Genomic DNA, 16403 nt, shown 5'->3' on the forward strand with positions numbered 1-16403 from the left:
ACCCCTTGCGGAACGTAACAAGGAATTAAGTGAGCCTTAATACCCCACAGGGGTTTCACGACTTTTCCATATGTAAACTTTTTTTTTCACTAAAATGTGTGTTTCCCCAAATTTCACATTTTTGCAAGGGTTAATAGCAGAAAATACCCGCCGAAATTTGTAACCCCATCTCTTCTGAGTATGGAGGTACCCCATAAGTGGACGTCAAGTGCACTGCAGGAGCGCCACAATGCTCAGAAGAGAAGGAGTCACATTTGCAAACTTTGCTGAAATGGGGGGGACATGTCACATTTGGGAAGCCCCTATGGTGCCAGGACAGCAAAAAAAAAACCACATGGCATCACATTTTGGAAAATAGACCCCTTTAGGAACGTAACAAGGGGTAAAGTAAGCCTTAATACCCCACAGGGTTTTCACGACTTTTGCATATGTAAAATAAAAATATAAAAATGTCACTAAAATGTGGGTTTTCCCAAAAATTTTACATTTTTACAAGGGTTAATAGCAGAAAAGACACTCCAAAATTTGTAAATACATTTCTTTGGAATAAGGACATACCCTAATTTTTTATGATTTTCGCTCCGCGGGTGCACACCAGGTCTTGGAGTGGGAAGTCAGTCAGGGGCCTTGAGCTTATTATAGCAGCCAGGATGTGGGATCCCCCCTCAAGGAGCATTAATGGGGGAGCACTGAGCCCTAAAATAGGGGAACACTATGGGGGACAACGGGCCGTAACTGGGGTAGACAGGTGGGGTACAGAGGCCCGTAATATGGGGTACAGTGGGCCAGAAAACTATAAATCATAAAATAATAAAACAGGATATGTTCCCAGAATGATGACCCAGAGCATAGCCAAAACAAAAAAAAAAATATGCCCGACCCAAACCCTATGCTCTGAGTCCTCATTCTGGGAATGTGATGTGTGTGGCCGTCCCTAACCTGTTGCCTTAAATGCGCACCCGCTCAGGTGGCGAGAGAGCACTGCGCATTTGAGGCAACATAAAAAGTCCCCGATGATAGTGACTCAGTGACCTATGACCCATTTTTGAAAAAACAACCCCAGAGGTCTTATCAGGTTTTTTTTTTTCCAGTTTTTTTGGGGCAGTTTAGTGATTTATGGCGGTTATATTTTGGAATGTACTCTGGACTTGGTACATTGGTCAAATTATGGAAAATTCTAATGAAAAGGGAAAATTTAGGGCTCCATGGAAGTGTGATACTCCCTGAAGCAGCCTATGCAGAGGCCCGGATTATCTGGGCAAGTGTCACATTGGTACCTGGTGTCCCTCCGAATCCCCCTCCTGTAACACACTCTGCATTTTTTCTGGGATCGCCCCTTCTTTCCACTGTGGGGGATCTCACCTGGAAAGTGTTGGCCTGGGACGATCCTGGCGCCTATAACTCCAGACCCTTGGGAAGTTAGATCAGGAACCTTAGGACTTCTTCTTGGTACTGGAGGAATGTCCCTGTGTTGCCAGCGTACTGGGATAGTACAAAAGCGTTGTACATGGCAACCTGTACCAAGTAGACCGCAACTTTTTTGTACCATGCCAGTGTTTTCCGCATGGCGTTATATGGCTTGAGGACTTGATCAGAGAGATCAACTCCCCCCATATACCGATTGTAGTCCAGAATACAATCGGGCTTGAGGACCGGTTCCACGGTACCTCGCACAGGGACAGGGGTGCTGCCATTCCCATGAATAGTGGTGAGTATAAGGACATCCCTCTTATCCTTATACCTGACCAACAACAGGTTATTATGGGTCAGGGCACGGGACTCGCCCTTGGGGATAGGCGTCTTAACAAAATTTAGAGGGAGGCCTCTCTGATTCTTCTGCACAGTCCCACAAGCGGACGTGGATCTGGCGGAAAGGGATTTGTACAGAGGGATGCTGGTATAAAAGTTCTCCACGTATACGTGGAAACCCTTATCCAGCAATGGGTACATAAGGTCCCAAACGATTTTGCCGCTAACACTCAGAGTGGGGGAACCGGAAAACGCCAGGACGTACGGGGATGTCCCCGCACCCTGGGCTTTAGGGACCCAGGACGTCCCCATACGTCCTGGCGTTTTCCGGTTCCCCCACTCTGGGTTCCCCCACTCTGGGTGTCCCCGTACGTCCTGGGTCCTTAAGAGGTTAAAGCTGATGAGAGACTCCTCAATAGCGACCTCCCGCCTAGGGATATAGGCCTCCCAAAATTTGACCCCGAAGTGATTGATGACCGGGACATGCCACATCAGCGTATCAGCATAATGCAAACATTTCCGAATGGCCTCGAACTGGGGACGTGTCATGGCCATACCGTAGAGCGGGGTCTGGTAGAGGATGTCCCCACTCCAGTATTGCCTGACACTGGGTTTTTTAACTAGACCCATATGCAGCACGAGGCCCCCAAAAGGTCCTCATTTCGGCCGCATTGACTGCGTACCATCCATTGGGTCTAGCTAATAATGAGTTCGGGTTTGCAGCGATGAACTGTTGGGGGGCGTACAGGTTCGTCTGGTCAACCATCAGATTTACAAAGTCGTCACTGAAATAGTCCATTTCAGTGAACCCGACGATGTCAATCTTGATTCCTGTGTCGCCAACAAACAGGAATCACCGTCTCGTGGTCCGCTGGCTGAGTCCAGACAAGTTTGCCGATACGGGGCACCAGTGAACTTGGCCAGGGGGCTAGACTATTATGAGTGCCAGGGGGACTCATGCTAGCATGGGGCACAGGGGCAGGAGCAGAGGAGGTTTGCGGCCTCGCTTGACAGAGTCTCTGCCGTCTTGGTGGCTCATCATCAGAAGACTATGAGGAGAACGAGGAAATAAGGAAGGTGGGGTCTTCCTCATCCTCTTTGGCGCTTTCAGAGTCAGAGGCAAATAAGGCATATGCCTCCTCCACTGAAAACGCCTTGCGGGCCATTTACCTACTCTAATGGGGGGTGAAGTGTATATATGTGTATGTGCTGCGTGTGGTGTGGTGCGAGACTACTGCCCTAACCTAACTAACTAACCTGCCCTAAGAACAAAAATATTAAATAAAACTAAACAAAAAAAAAACTTAAAAAAAAAAACTTCTAGCACAAAAAACCCTGCGCCAAAAAAAAGCATTTACCTAAACAGTGGTGTGCGTACGGATTAGTGCTTGGTGGCAGCAGGGGGGCGCACAAGTCAGTGGGGGGGGGGGGGGGGTTGGTCTGGCCACTCAACACACAAAAAAAAAAAAAAAGCCCCTAAAAAAGGCTGGGGGCAGACCGCAGCGACCCTGTAGGGCCGGGGTCACGCAGCTAAAGGGGCTACGGACCCGTGAACACCTACAGATGGTACGCCAAAAAGAAAGGGGGCACTTTTTTAAACTTTGTTTCTTCTGAGGGGGGAGATGGCAGCACAGGGCTCCGTCCCGCACACCAGATCTCTGTGAAATGGAGCGGCGTGCTCCTGCACCCAACCTCCCCCTTCCCCATACTGCAGTAATTGGTGCGGTCACTGTGGCCGCCCAATCACTGCCGTACTGGGGGGTGGAAACAGTGCCGCCCCCCAGTACTGTATGAATGATGATTGGTGGTGTATATTACACCACCAATCATCATCATTATCCATCATGCGCCCTGCATCCTTAAGGGGTTAAAATCCTGGACAGATGATGTTACCTTCAAAAACAAATTGGCCTCCCTTCCGTTCCATGGACAATTTGTTTTTGGAACTGATTTGGATAATATCCTGGCAAAGGCCTCTGACAACTAAAAAGGTTTTCCCAAATAGAAAGCTCGGCCAAAAAAGACCCATTTTCGTCTCTTTTCTCAAACTAATCAGTCCTTTAAAGGGGGAAAGGGTAAGACAGGCCGTTGGTCTTATAGCAAAGGTGGTAGAGGCTTTTGTTTAAATCTAACCAGTCCAGCACTGTTGGAGGTAAACAATGATGCCATTCCAGTAGGGTCGAGACTCTCATCCTTCGCCCCCATTTGGGAATCAATGATTCCCAACCCTTGGATAGTCAACGTTATTCAAGAGGGTTTCCAGATAGAATTTTCCTCTCCATCCTGAACCTAGACAAATTCTACTTACTACCAAATTGCAGGAAATCCTTTTTAGGAATCCTTTATGATTGAGTAGCTCAACAGTCCTTCCTTCCTTCCCAGGGAAAAGATCCAAAAACTACAGGATCAAGTTTGTCAACTTCTTGCCCTCAGGAGTTGTACACAAAGATTTGCCATGTTGGTCCTAGGACTGTTAACATCTCCCATCCCGGCTGTGGCTTGGGCTCAGTTCCACTCCAGACCCCTCAAGAAATGGATTCTAGTTGTATGGGACAAAAAACAGAGGTCCTTAGACAAGAAATCTCTTCTTCCATCTCAGTTAAAGAACCAGCTAACCAGCTTTCTCTCCAGACATTTGTAAAGGGTGTACATTGGCATCAAACAGACCCCAGGATCATTACCACGGATGACAGTGCACTGGGTTGGGGAGCCCACTCAGAAAATCTTTCTGTTCAGGGAAGATGGAGTCCTCTGGCAAACAGATCAGGAAACCTAAAAGATGGCTCCCCAAGACATGGAACTTTATTGCAAAGACAGACATGTTCTCTTCTACTCAGAACACACAACGGCAGTGGCGTTCATTCGTCATCAGGGGGGCCTCGCCACTCAGCCCTTTAGTCAGTCTCACGTCAAATATTCTGTTGGGCAGAACATAATATGCTTTACATCTCAGGGGGATATGGAACATCAGAGCATATTTTCTAAGATGGCACTTCATAGATCCGTGGGAATGGACTCTAAGATGGCACTTCATAGATCCGTGGGAATGGCATTTTCGGCAATAGTCAGCACCTGGGGCCTACTCCAGATAGGTTTGTTCGCTTCCAAGAAAAATCACAAGGTGAAAAGTTTCTTCTCTCTGAATCCTAGAGACTCTCCACTGGCAGTGGATGCTTTAGTTCAAGACTGGTCTTTCAGCCTGGGATAGTCCAATAGTCCTAATCCCCAGAGTACTACACAAGCTGATGATCCACTCTTGTACGTTAATCCTGATAGCCTTTTGGCCCAAAAGGAGTTAGTTACCTCTACTAAAATCAATGAGTCTGGAAGATCCAATACTGTTCCCTCCTTGTCCAGATTACTTACCCAGGGTCCGATCCAGCACAGTCAGGGTTATACCCTCAGTTTAGGGGCTTGGAAACTGAGAAGCTCATGCTAGAGAGGAAGGGATTCTCTGAAAAATTAACACCCTGCTAGCCAGTCACAAACCTTCCACCTGTAAGATCTATTCTAAGGTTTGGAAAAAAAATTCCTGATATACTTAATTTTCTGTACGATGGCTTTGATTTAGGTACTTTAAAAGGTTCAGGTTTCAGCTCTGTGATCTTTTCCAAATTAAATTAGATGATTGTTGGGTTTCTAGGTTTATTAAAGCCTTTGAAAAACTTAGGCCTAGGATTACTAACCTCTATTCTTCTTGGAACCTTAATGCAGTCTTTGCAGCCGTCACTGAGCCTCCCTTTGAGCCATTAGAGTCCATCTCTGTTATATTTCTTACCTTGAAAACTGTATTTTTGGTAGCAAAAACATCTGCACGTAGTCAGTGAGATTCAGGCCCTCTCTACCTTATAGCCTTTCTTTACTGCCAGGGATGATAGAATTATCCTCAAATTAGACCCTAACTTTTTGCCTAAAGTTTCTTCATCATTTCATAGGTCCCGGGATATTGTTATACCTCCCTTTTTCTCGGCTCCTAAAAGTGATCAGGAAAGATCATTCAACTGTTTAGATGTAAGGAGAGCCATTTTACTGTATGCTGAATCCTCTCATTCCTGGAGGAAAGACAAAAAAAAACTTTTTCTCCAATTTGCAGGACCCAACAAGGGGAAGAAAAGACTTCCAAAAGTTCTATTGCAAGATGGATCTGCATGGCCATCTCAGAAGCCTATTCAGCAAGAGGAAAAGATCCCCCTCTTAAATTAAAGGCTTATTCTACCCATGCAGTTTCTGTGGAGCAGATTTGTCGTCCAGCCACATGGAAAAACGTAAATACGTTTTCCAAGTATTAATTAGATGTTCTTTCTAATCAGGACATGGCTTTTGGACGCAAGGTCTTGAGTGCTGTGGTCCCTCACTAGAATACTATTCTTTGGTATTTATCTCAGGGTGCTGTCATGGAGACTACTTGGGAAATGGTGAATTATCCTCACAGATAATTGTAGTTCCTGGAAGTCTCCATGACAGCACTCATAATACCCACCCTTTTGATTTTCTTTTCTTTCTGGTTTGGTCCTTTCAGTGATCTTTTTCATTTCTACTCGGTGCTCTCTGTAATACCCTGGGAATGGAGAGGAAGGGGTGGGGTTTTAAACTGGGTTTTTCCTGTCCCAATTAGGTGGAGGCAATCTCAGGGTACTGTCATGGAAACTTCCATGAAATACAATTATCTGTGAGTTTAATTCACCATTTCTTATTTTTCTTATTTCAGATACGTGAATGTGGAGGACTGTCAGAGGACTCACCAGCATTTTTTTTATGTCAAAGGGGTTAACAAGGGCTGTGGGAGAGTTTTAAAATATTTTTCCAATGTGTCGTGATTTTAATAATTGAAATTTTCAGGCTTAGTAGTGGAAGTAGTCTTAGACAGAATAAATTATTAAGCCAGGGTTTAGCGTTAGACCCAAAAACAGCAACGTTAACCTCCGATTATTACCCTGGTACCCACCGCCACAGGGGTGCTGGGAAGAGCCGATACTAACAGGCTCGGAGCATCACATATGCTGCTCCTGGGCCTAGACGGTAACAGGCTGGCATTATTTAGGCTGGGAAGGGCCAGTAACAATGGTCCTCACTCACCCTGGTAACATCAGGCTGTTATCTGGCTGATACACAAAATAGGGGGAAATCTATGCATTTATTTTTTTTTTTAAATAAGTGTATGGTTCCCCATATTTTCAGTATCAGCCAGTGTCACTGCCCCTGTGGCAGTGGGTACCGGGGTAATAATTGGAGGTTAGCGCTAGCTGTTTTAGGGGCTAACGCTAAGCCCCGGCTTAGTAATGGATTCTGTCTACAAGATAGCTTCCACTACTAAGCCTGAAAATTCAATTATAAAAAAAACCGACACATTAAAAAAAAAAAATTCCCCCACAGCCCTCAACCCTTTTATTGGAGAGAAAAAAAAAAAAAAAAACTGGTCTTCGTCGCAATCCACTGAATCTGATGTAGTCCTCCGCATTCACATACCTGAAATGAGAAGGAGAAAACAAAAGGTTAGTGCATTTTTGGCACGCTACTCTGGGGAGTGCACCCATACTGCAGTGTGTTCCTAAACAGGGTGCCTCAAGTTGTTGACGTGTGCCTACTGTATCCTGTTTATACAGTCATCTATAAACAGCTGTATATACAGGATAGCGCACAAAGACAACCCAGAACTGCTCAGTAGCAGTGTAGGTTAACTTTTTCCTTTCTGGGCTCCTGTATAGTATACATAGGTACACTATGCACCCCTATATACTATAGGGCTGGAGGAGTTTAGTAGTGATGCTATACATCACTCCTCACCTCCTTACACCCTGGCTGGGACCCCCTGCATCTGACCCACAGAGTGGTATCTGACGGCAATGAAAAGAAAAAAAAATAGCCACAGGGTACAAAAAGAACTTTCCACACAAAAATCTGTGAGTGTTTTTCTAGTGTTTTTTGCTGGTGGACAAACACTCAATGGAATCCTGGCCTCAAAACAATATAACAAAATTCCAGTGTCCATGACATCACTGAGGTGCAGCTTAGGTGTACAAATAAATTTTGTGCAAAGTTCTAAATCTCCACCTAGTTCTATCATGGGCCTTGCAAAAGTATGGCAAATTTGGTACAATTGCACTAAATTTAGACCAACCAAAATGATCTACAAAAAACTTCTACCTACACCAATCTTGATACATGTCCCCCCCCCCCCCAAGGGTATTTCCAAACAACAAATTTTTTGTGATATGTCTGCCCTGAAGTGGGCATTGGCAGAACATAATGGCATTAGGACTGCTTGGCATTGCGCTATGTAATTTTGCGCAATTTTTGACTGTGCTGACTTAATTTTTCTTTATGCGTTTGCAGCTGCTCTGGTTTGTATGCTGAATATATCATGTGTACAGAGGTGCTTTTTGAAAAGCTTGCATTCAGCCACTCACTAGTTTGTTATGCTATCCAGGGGCTGTCATTCCTGTTTGTCAGGTCTAGTGACACATGATGAATTTTGCACAACTAGGAAAACATGCTTCCACAGCAGGTTTTGCATTATACAATAATCTCCGCTCATAATTTCCCTCCTCCCTAAATTTGTAGGCTTTTTTACTAGACAACACATCAGTGAGTGCACTCATACAGGTGTTTAGTGAAATGCCAAATAATCCAGTCATTCACAGTGTATGTTTTAATATGGGTATAGGTTATTGATCTAGAAAATAATTTTACGTTGACTTTACATTAACCTGAGGCCATTGTAGATTAAAACCCAGACTGGTGGATTTTCAGGGAGAGACATAACCACACGTTGCAGTGAAATTGAAGGCGGCACTATGCCATCATATGGTTAAAAGGTGTGTTAGAGCGCTCCTGTAGAATAGCTTGACTGGGATCGTGGCAGTATAGAAGTAGCCGGACACGGTTGAGTTTAAGAGATAACCAGATTTGATTAGGGTAGATCACAGAGAACGCATCTCAAGGGGTGGGACCCCCTCTTCGTCAGATCCAATGACGATCCATTGGATCTGACGGAGAGGGTCCCACCCCTCGAAACGTGTTCTCTGTGATCTACCCTAATAAAATCCGGTTATTAGCTCTTAAACTCAACCGTGTCCGGCTACTTCTATACTGCCACGATCCCAGTCAAGCTATTCTACAGGAGTGAGCGCTCTAACACACCTTTTTACCACGTGAACTGGATGCCCCGGGGATCTTCATCTCTTGCATCCTCCAGACGTCCAGGAATCTCAGGACGCCATGGTATGAGCTGCACCCCCTGATCTCACTATTCCCTTAGAAACGGGATACAAGCGCGATATGGTGTTGTGCTCACTGCACAACACCAGAAGGTGAGCAAGTTTTTTTCACCTCTTCCTTTTTATCTGAATACTTTTACGGCACATTGTTGCGCTTCCCCTTTGTGTTTCCAATTTTTTTGCATATCAAGCATCTCACTATGCCATCATACACACTTATCTGGGCAGATTTAAAACTTGGTCAGGAGGTTGTAAGAAGAATTACAATAATAGGTACATAAAGCATTTATCCAGAATAAATATACCCCGTCTCTTAAGGCAGCATTTAAGGAACTAACTCATTGCCATAAAGCATACATTACCAGTTTTTGGGAAATTCAAAGTTTTGAATCATACATAAAAAATAAAATTGTCCCACGTGGATTGCGGATATCCATCCTACCCGCAGCCAGATTACGTACATCAGACGTACTTAAAAGGTGGGAGGAGGAGGCTACTACCTGCTCAGTTAGGTTCCTTCAAATTTTATTGGAGGAGAAAAAACAAAACTTTGAGGTCTCAGGAAGGAAATTAAAAGAACAACAAGAGGTAACAGCAAAGTTTAAGGGGGACCCGGAATTCGGGACAAAGGAAACCCAACTGCAGAGTACTATAGAAAGATTTTGCTATCACCTCAAAGAACGGAAACACACACAGTTCGTAAGAGACCTCCAAGATTTTCGTGATAATAAGGCGTATTCCCTCTGACAAAGGATATCCTCCTAAGGATACCGAAACTGAGCCCTCCTCCTCGGAGACTGATTACTCAGATCGGGAGAGAGGTAGAGGAGAAAGGGGCAGAGGAAGAGGACAAAAATATAGGGGAAGGGGTCGATCTAGAGCAACCACCCGGAACCCACCACAGACATGCGGAAATACCCCCATGACATCAGGCCCTGCATACTCGGCCTCAGCCTCCTCGTCTACTACTTTTTTAGATGGGGAGAATCTGTACCTCCTCCACCCCACTGTGGGCAAAGGCAAACAGTAGTTCCATCTGGCAAAAATACCCCACAGGTTCTAAACCTTTCAGACATCCCTTTAACTGAAATTCAGATTAATGCTCTCAATAGGGGCCTATCATTTGTTCCCACAGTCCAATTTGATCCATTTTTATGGACTAAGGATATACATCTATTTACAAGGAAGCTAAGCTGGCACAAATTCTTTAAAAATATTGAACGAAAGAAGTGCTTGGACCTGGGAATTACACTAAATGACTTGGCCACTTTGGGAGACTTAACTGAATTACTTGATGTTGGCGAAAGAAATAGGGGTGAAGGCCCCTTTACGGATCTGAAACTTAGATCCAAGACCCAACCACTCATGAACGATATCTCATGTATTGAGATTTTTCGAGAATTGGTCACCAGGGATCTCAGTAATCTCTCACTCCGGGACCACTTCCTCCGTAACAACTTGTCCTATGCAGAAAGACAAGCTATAAAAGAGCTGGAAAATGATCATAGGCTCATCATAAAACCTTCGGATAAAGGAGGCAATATAGAGGTCCTGGAGAGGGAGCAATAAGAAAATGTGCTATAGGATTCTCAATGACAGGGAGTCCTATGAGATACTTACACAGGATCCTACAGCAAGATACAAAGAGATACTTGCTGGCATACTCCTGGAGGCAAGAAATAAACTTATCAGTGACAAGGAGTATGAATTTTTATATCCTACTGCTCCCATTACCCCCACGTTTTATGCCCTTACAAAAATTCACAAGGGCATGGTCCCCTTAAAAGGACGCCCAATAGTCTCGGGCATTGGAAGTATATCACAAAACGTGGGGGTATATGTTGATAAGGTTCTAAGACATTTTGTCACCTCCCTCCCCTCCTTTACAAGAGATACGATGGATCTCTTGTCTAAGTTGGATGGAATAGAGATAGACACTAATACACTCTTAGGAGGGATTGATGTAGAAGCACTTTATTCATCAATCCCACACCAGAAAGGCCTTATAGCAGTTAACTATTATCTTTCCACACGTCCCACCTATATGTTAAATCACAATAGGTTCATACTTATCCTGATGGAATTCATCCTCAGCCACAATTACTTTCTCTTTGACGGACGCTATTACCACCAGCTATGCGGCGTGTCACTAGTTTCATTGAGACACAGTGACGGGGAAGAGGCAGGGGGATATTTTGGAGAGGTAGCTAGTGGGGGTTGTAGTCAACCCATGATGCAGTATGCCTTTTCTATATCAGGGACTACTAGGGTTTGATAGACTAGGTTCCGGTGCAGGACCGCCCTTTTTAGGGTGGCCACCCCGCCTAGGATTAGGGAATAGTACAGACTGCATCTAAGCTTCACACTAGGTCCCCTAGGCCCCTGCCATACCCCCTTCCTCTATATCTGATAGGAGGTGACCCTTCTCTTTTCCCACTTGTCACTGTGTCTTGATGACTCCTCTCGCCTGATCTCCCCATACGTGTCTCAGTGCCTGTGCCCATCCGTCATAAAATACAGTCCTTACATTACATCATATGGATAATCATATAAGCCCCTCCCATTTTCTTCACACATGTCCTAAACAATTTTTGATTTATTCCTCACTTTTGACCAATAGTCATACTTTGACAAGTAAGGCTACATTGTTGCAGTATTAGCTAGTCTAAAAACCCATGGTTCTACTCATTTCTGTAAACCATGTCCTTTTGTCCGGGCACAGTGGAGTTAATCGGGTTGCCTAGTTACCGCTCTCTAACACAGAGCGGCTACGCATCTCCGGATCGGCGGCGTAAACCGGAAGTTGCGTCACCCGGGCCCTGCCTCCCTTCTGCCCGGCGATCGGATATTACACAGAACACCGCGGCGTCTCTCCATGTGCACTGTAGAAGCCGACAGGACTGTACGGCTCCCCGCAACCAAGCGGGTATGCACATGGAGACTATCGCTAGACGCCTAACTGTAAGTAACGCGGCTGTTTTCTCTTTCAGGTTAATAATGATTTATGCGACGTGACCTGACAGCAGCTTGTGTCTATATGTGCTTTTTTTCAGGGATTGACCATATCCAAGGTGCTCCAGGGTCTGCTATCTGTTTATTTATGACTCTGGATATCAATTTTAAGTAATATCAAGAGGCGGTACTGTATCACTGCCTGCTTGTGATGAGTGTTTTGTTCCCTGCTATATGTAGATGTGGCTTATGACTACCACTTATAAGCAGGGCTCATCTGGTATATTAAATAGCACCCTACCTGTCCCTGAGGTGGTCATGGATGGTGACCGAAACGCGTCGGACATTAAGGGAAATAACTGATGATGCTAAAATTACAATACTAAACACTCGTGGTCATTTAACAGTGTGTAATTATTGCGTCCTTATGGTGGGGAGATATTATCAGATCTACCCCACACTGTACATTCACATATATTTGTATTCTTTTAAGATTACTTGATTAAAAGTTAAGTCTTAGTCACTCCTCTCCCCCCCCCCCCTCTCTTTGATTGCATAATTGACTGGGAATATTGTCATTACTCGGTTGGGAGATACCCAAAATGCTCTATACTATTATACAATAATAGGTACAGCAAGAAAAAGCAAAAATGGTTCAGTGATTTTATTTAAGAGATTTTGTACAAATATTTGTTGTATGAATTAACTGCCCAACAGTCTCTACACTGCAGTGTAAAATAACTTAACAGCATGGATGTCTACAAGTATATACAAAATCAGTTTTGCAGGTGATTAAAAACTCAAAATAATTACATTTAAAAACACCAAATACAGGTTTCACATGTTACCCATAACTGACAAACCAGTGGCAATACACACATGGAACAAAGAACCAGTCATATTGCTGCATAAATGATTAGTTAAGATATGGAAAACATAAAGAAAAAAGAAAACATTTCCTTGGTTTCACATTAGGAAGTTTAAGTACTTTCTATATAATGAAATATTATATGAAAATATAGGATTTTTCAGGTGTAATCTGTTACATGTACCAAAAGGTCTATGCCAGAATGGCTGGGGAAAATATTTTATAGCAGATCATATGTTCCTGTACAATACAAACCATTAAAATATGAACAATATCTATATATTCTTTACTAAATTAAAGCTATCCAGATTTACAAAGCTGTGGAACTGACTGATCTTACTTAGGGTACAGACGGTCGGTCACACATCCCATTTCTGCAGAGGATTTCATGATATTAAATTAATACAAATCAATAGTTTAAGCACAGCAGTGAATACTGTCTGTGTGAATGTACCCTTAAAGGGAATGCAGATACTGAAAAAATATTTTCTATTTTTTCTTTATAATTGTTTCCACTTTTGTACTTTATCATGGGGGCAGCTTTATTGCCAGAGCTTCTGCTCTCCTAACAGCATTTAGGAATATGCTTTACAGCAGCCACATGGACTGAAGAAACCTTTACCTGGAGAGGATGCCTTGGCCCAAGTTGTCTAAGCATGATTTGTAACTTAAGCTGAGGTTACTGTGAATGGAGGGAGATAATGAGAACAGTGACCATAACCTCTTGTGAGTGTTGCCCGATTCGGTCTTCACGTGCACATGTAGGTGTTAACTTTCAGACTAATTTTCACACAACAGAATTTCCGTGTGGAATTCGGCAAAGAGATTCCGCAGCAGCAGTGTCTCATTGATTTCAATGGGATTCTGATGCACTATTCACATAGCAGAATTTCCGCTCAAAAAACTTCTGATGCGGAAAATTATATTCTGGTGTCTGCATAGAAATGCATTGCCATCTACGAGATGGCGTATTTTCAAGCGGTCTTAGCGCCGGTATGTTATGCCGACACTCCACTGTCAGTGGATTGTCCACACTAACATTCCCCCTTGTGAACATAACCTCATCATTATCTTGCCTGTAATTAGACTGCTGAAAAAGTTCTCTAAAAAAAAAACTGGAAATATCATCTTATTCTTAAACTAAAAACTGCATGATTTCTGGATTATAGGTAGGAAATTTGAAAAAACTTTTGGTTAAAAAGAAAAATGTAAATAGTAATATTCGCTTTAGACTGCGTTTACACAAAAATACTGCAGTGAAACACAAAAAGCAGCAGGATTTTTTTGTAATCTGCGTTCCATTTAAGTCCTTGAAGAAGCGGCTGGACACAATGTATGAGAAGTGCATGAATTCCTGCAGTTTTCTCTCTTTTTAAGCAATGGGGGAAATCAAACCTTGTACAGAGGAAAAGCAGTTGTCCATAGTAACCCGATTCCAGCTTTTTTTTTTTGCCTTATGATGCCTTATGGTATGTTAAGACAAGCGGATCCACAACGTATCTTATGCTGCAGATCTGCTGCTAAAGGAGCCCTACAGGGTGCCTTTAGCTGTGCCTGCTCAGAGCAGCACTACGCCGCTAAGAGCAGACACACTGCTGCAATGTGCAAGTCGCCGCGCATGTGTACTTGCACACATCGTGGCTGCTCCCTGACCTAGGCCAAGAGCAGCTGCAGTGTGAGTATACGTGCGGCGACTCGCACATCACAGTGTGTCTCCTCGTAGCAGCGTACTACAGTTCCAAGCAGGCATATCTAAAAGGCACCCTGTAGCGGTCCTTTGGTGGCAGATCTGCAGCGTAAAATACGCTGTGGATCCGCTCATCTGAACATACCCTTAATATGTGCTGACTTGCCCAATGCCCCACTGTTTTGGTAGTACTCAGATCCCTGCTGTCTCCTTGGCATGAGAGAAGTGGGCTTCTCCTGTTTGCCATAAGAGACGGTAGAGAATTTGGGCAGACAAGTAAACATTTTCACATGATATTTATGTTTTGTGTACATACTAGGAAAGTCAGATACTCTGGATGTAAAGCCCAACCATAGACTTTTCTGCAAAACACATTTCTGTACCACATGCCTTTGTACCAGAAGTGCTCTGTAAGCATCCCCATGTACATATGGCAAACATGAGTGTGAACAGAGCCTTAAAGTCTTTTTGATTGTGTAAACAGCTGCCTGCGTAACAGAAGTGGGAGGTTTAGCATGCTAACACTGGCACATCCTGTACAACATAGACATGCATGTACACAGAATATGGATCCAAGAAGAATTTACAAGTGGTCAAGCCATCTAAAGTTTCTTGTTAAAATAATCACTTCTTAAAGCTGACTGCCTGAATGTAAGATACAGTAACTACTTGCTACATTCAACTACTCGCTCAAAATGAATGGCAAATTGGTTAATAAAAAATAAAGTTTATAAATAGTAAGTCCAGTAAGCTGATCTATGTCCCTGTTATTGTTGAGTAATGAATTTGCAGACATGTCTGATAAAAAGCAATTAAATTTCAAAGATTAATATTTAAATATTCTATGATAAGTTGACTTTAAAATTGATATAACATTAATTTCTAGAATAAACATAAAATGTTCATGTACATACATCTTAACTGTATGCTACCACATTAGGTAAGTGATCCTAAAATGGAATATTTAAATATATAAAAAAATATTTAAAATAGGAGAAACAGCTAAAGCATAGCACCTATCTACAGGTTTGGAGGTCCACAAGCCTGCAGCTGGAAGTAGACAGTATGTCAAGTTGTGCAGAATTAGTTCATTGAATTAGTCTTGAATGTGAAGTGCTGGCTAACAGAACTGGAGGACAACAATGTGTGTTGCATAAGAAAAAAAAAAAAAAAAAAAACTCAGCTCCTTAAAAATTAAGTTGGAGTCAATAATCATAAAAACCAGACAGGAAAGCAGTTAACACACACATATACTTTTACGGGGCTGATGTAATAAAGGATGTCCAAGTTTCTTCTGGCCCCTTAGACTGCGTCTTATTATTACCCTGTCTGCACTCCTCCTCCTTGGGGTAGTAGAAGTACTTTCTGTCACACCCCCACTTCTAGTAAAGGTCCTCCTTGGCTTTTTGACAGCAGGCCCACTGTTGGACTCCTCCAGTGTCCGTTTTAATGCCAATTTTTCCATGTTGGGTTTTGGATTATTACTCCCTGGTGTTTTAGAACCCTTTGCACCAGCACGTGATGAGGTCCCAGGAAAAAGACACATGGGGGAGATGCTTGAAGAACCACTGGCCCATTGAGAAGTGCTGCTATCTTCTTCAGGGTTTTCTGAATTCCCTAGAGAATTGGTGGAGGGTGCAAGTAGAGCTTTTGATTTCCCAGACTCAGAGCCCCACTTACTACAACTATCAGAGAAGGCATTTCGACGAATAAGAGATGGAAGAGTCTCAGAAAGAGAGAGTCTCCACCAAGGATCATCCTCCAGTATCTAAAATAAATAAATAAAAACATATTAGATCAATTTACTTCTACATAAATGGACCCAATAACACATGTAGATTAATGCAGAATGCACATGTACAAAGAAGTTATATATAAAAAAAAAAAAAAAAAATAGGATATCCAATACAAATAGTAAAAAAAGAAAAAA

General features: G+C 43.1%; 1 protein-coding gene across 1 annotated transcript in view; it reads right to left on the reverse strand.

Annotated features, from left to right (window-relative positions):
• Positions 1-12590: 12590 nt before the first annotated feature.
• The window catches only part of PPM1D (protein phosphatase, Mg2+/Mn2+ dependent 1D), a 33650-nt gene continuing 29837 nt past the window's right edge, over positions 12591-16403 (reverse strand). Inside the window, exon 6 of the mRNA XM_056556709.1 lies at positions 12591-16241. Coding sequence (XP_056412684.1) covers positions 15711-16241 — 531 coding nt within the window. The 3' untranslated portion in view covers positions 12591-15710. The remainder of the gene's footprint in view (positions 16242-16403) is intronic.

The sequence above is a fragment of the Hyla sarda genome, chromosome 2, assembly GCF_029499605.1.
Source record: "Hyla sarda isolate aHylSar1 chromosome 2, aHylSar1.hap1, whole genome shotgun sequence".
Classification (NCBI taxonomy): Eukaryota; Metazoa; Chordata; class Amphibia; order Anura; family Hylidae; genus Hyla; species Hyla sarda.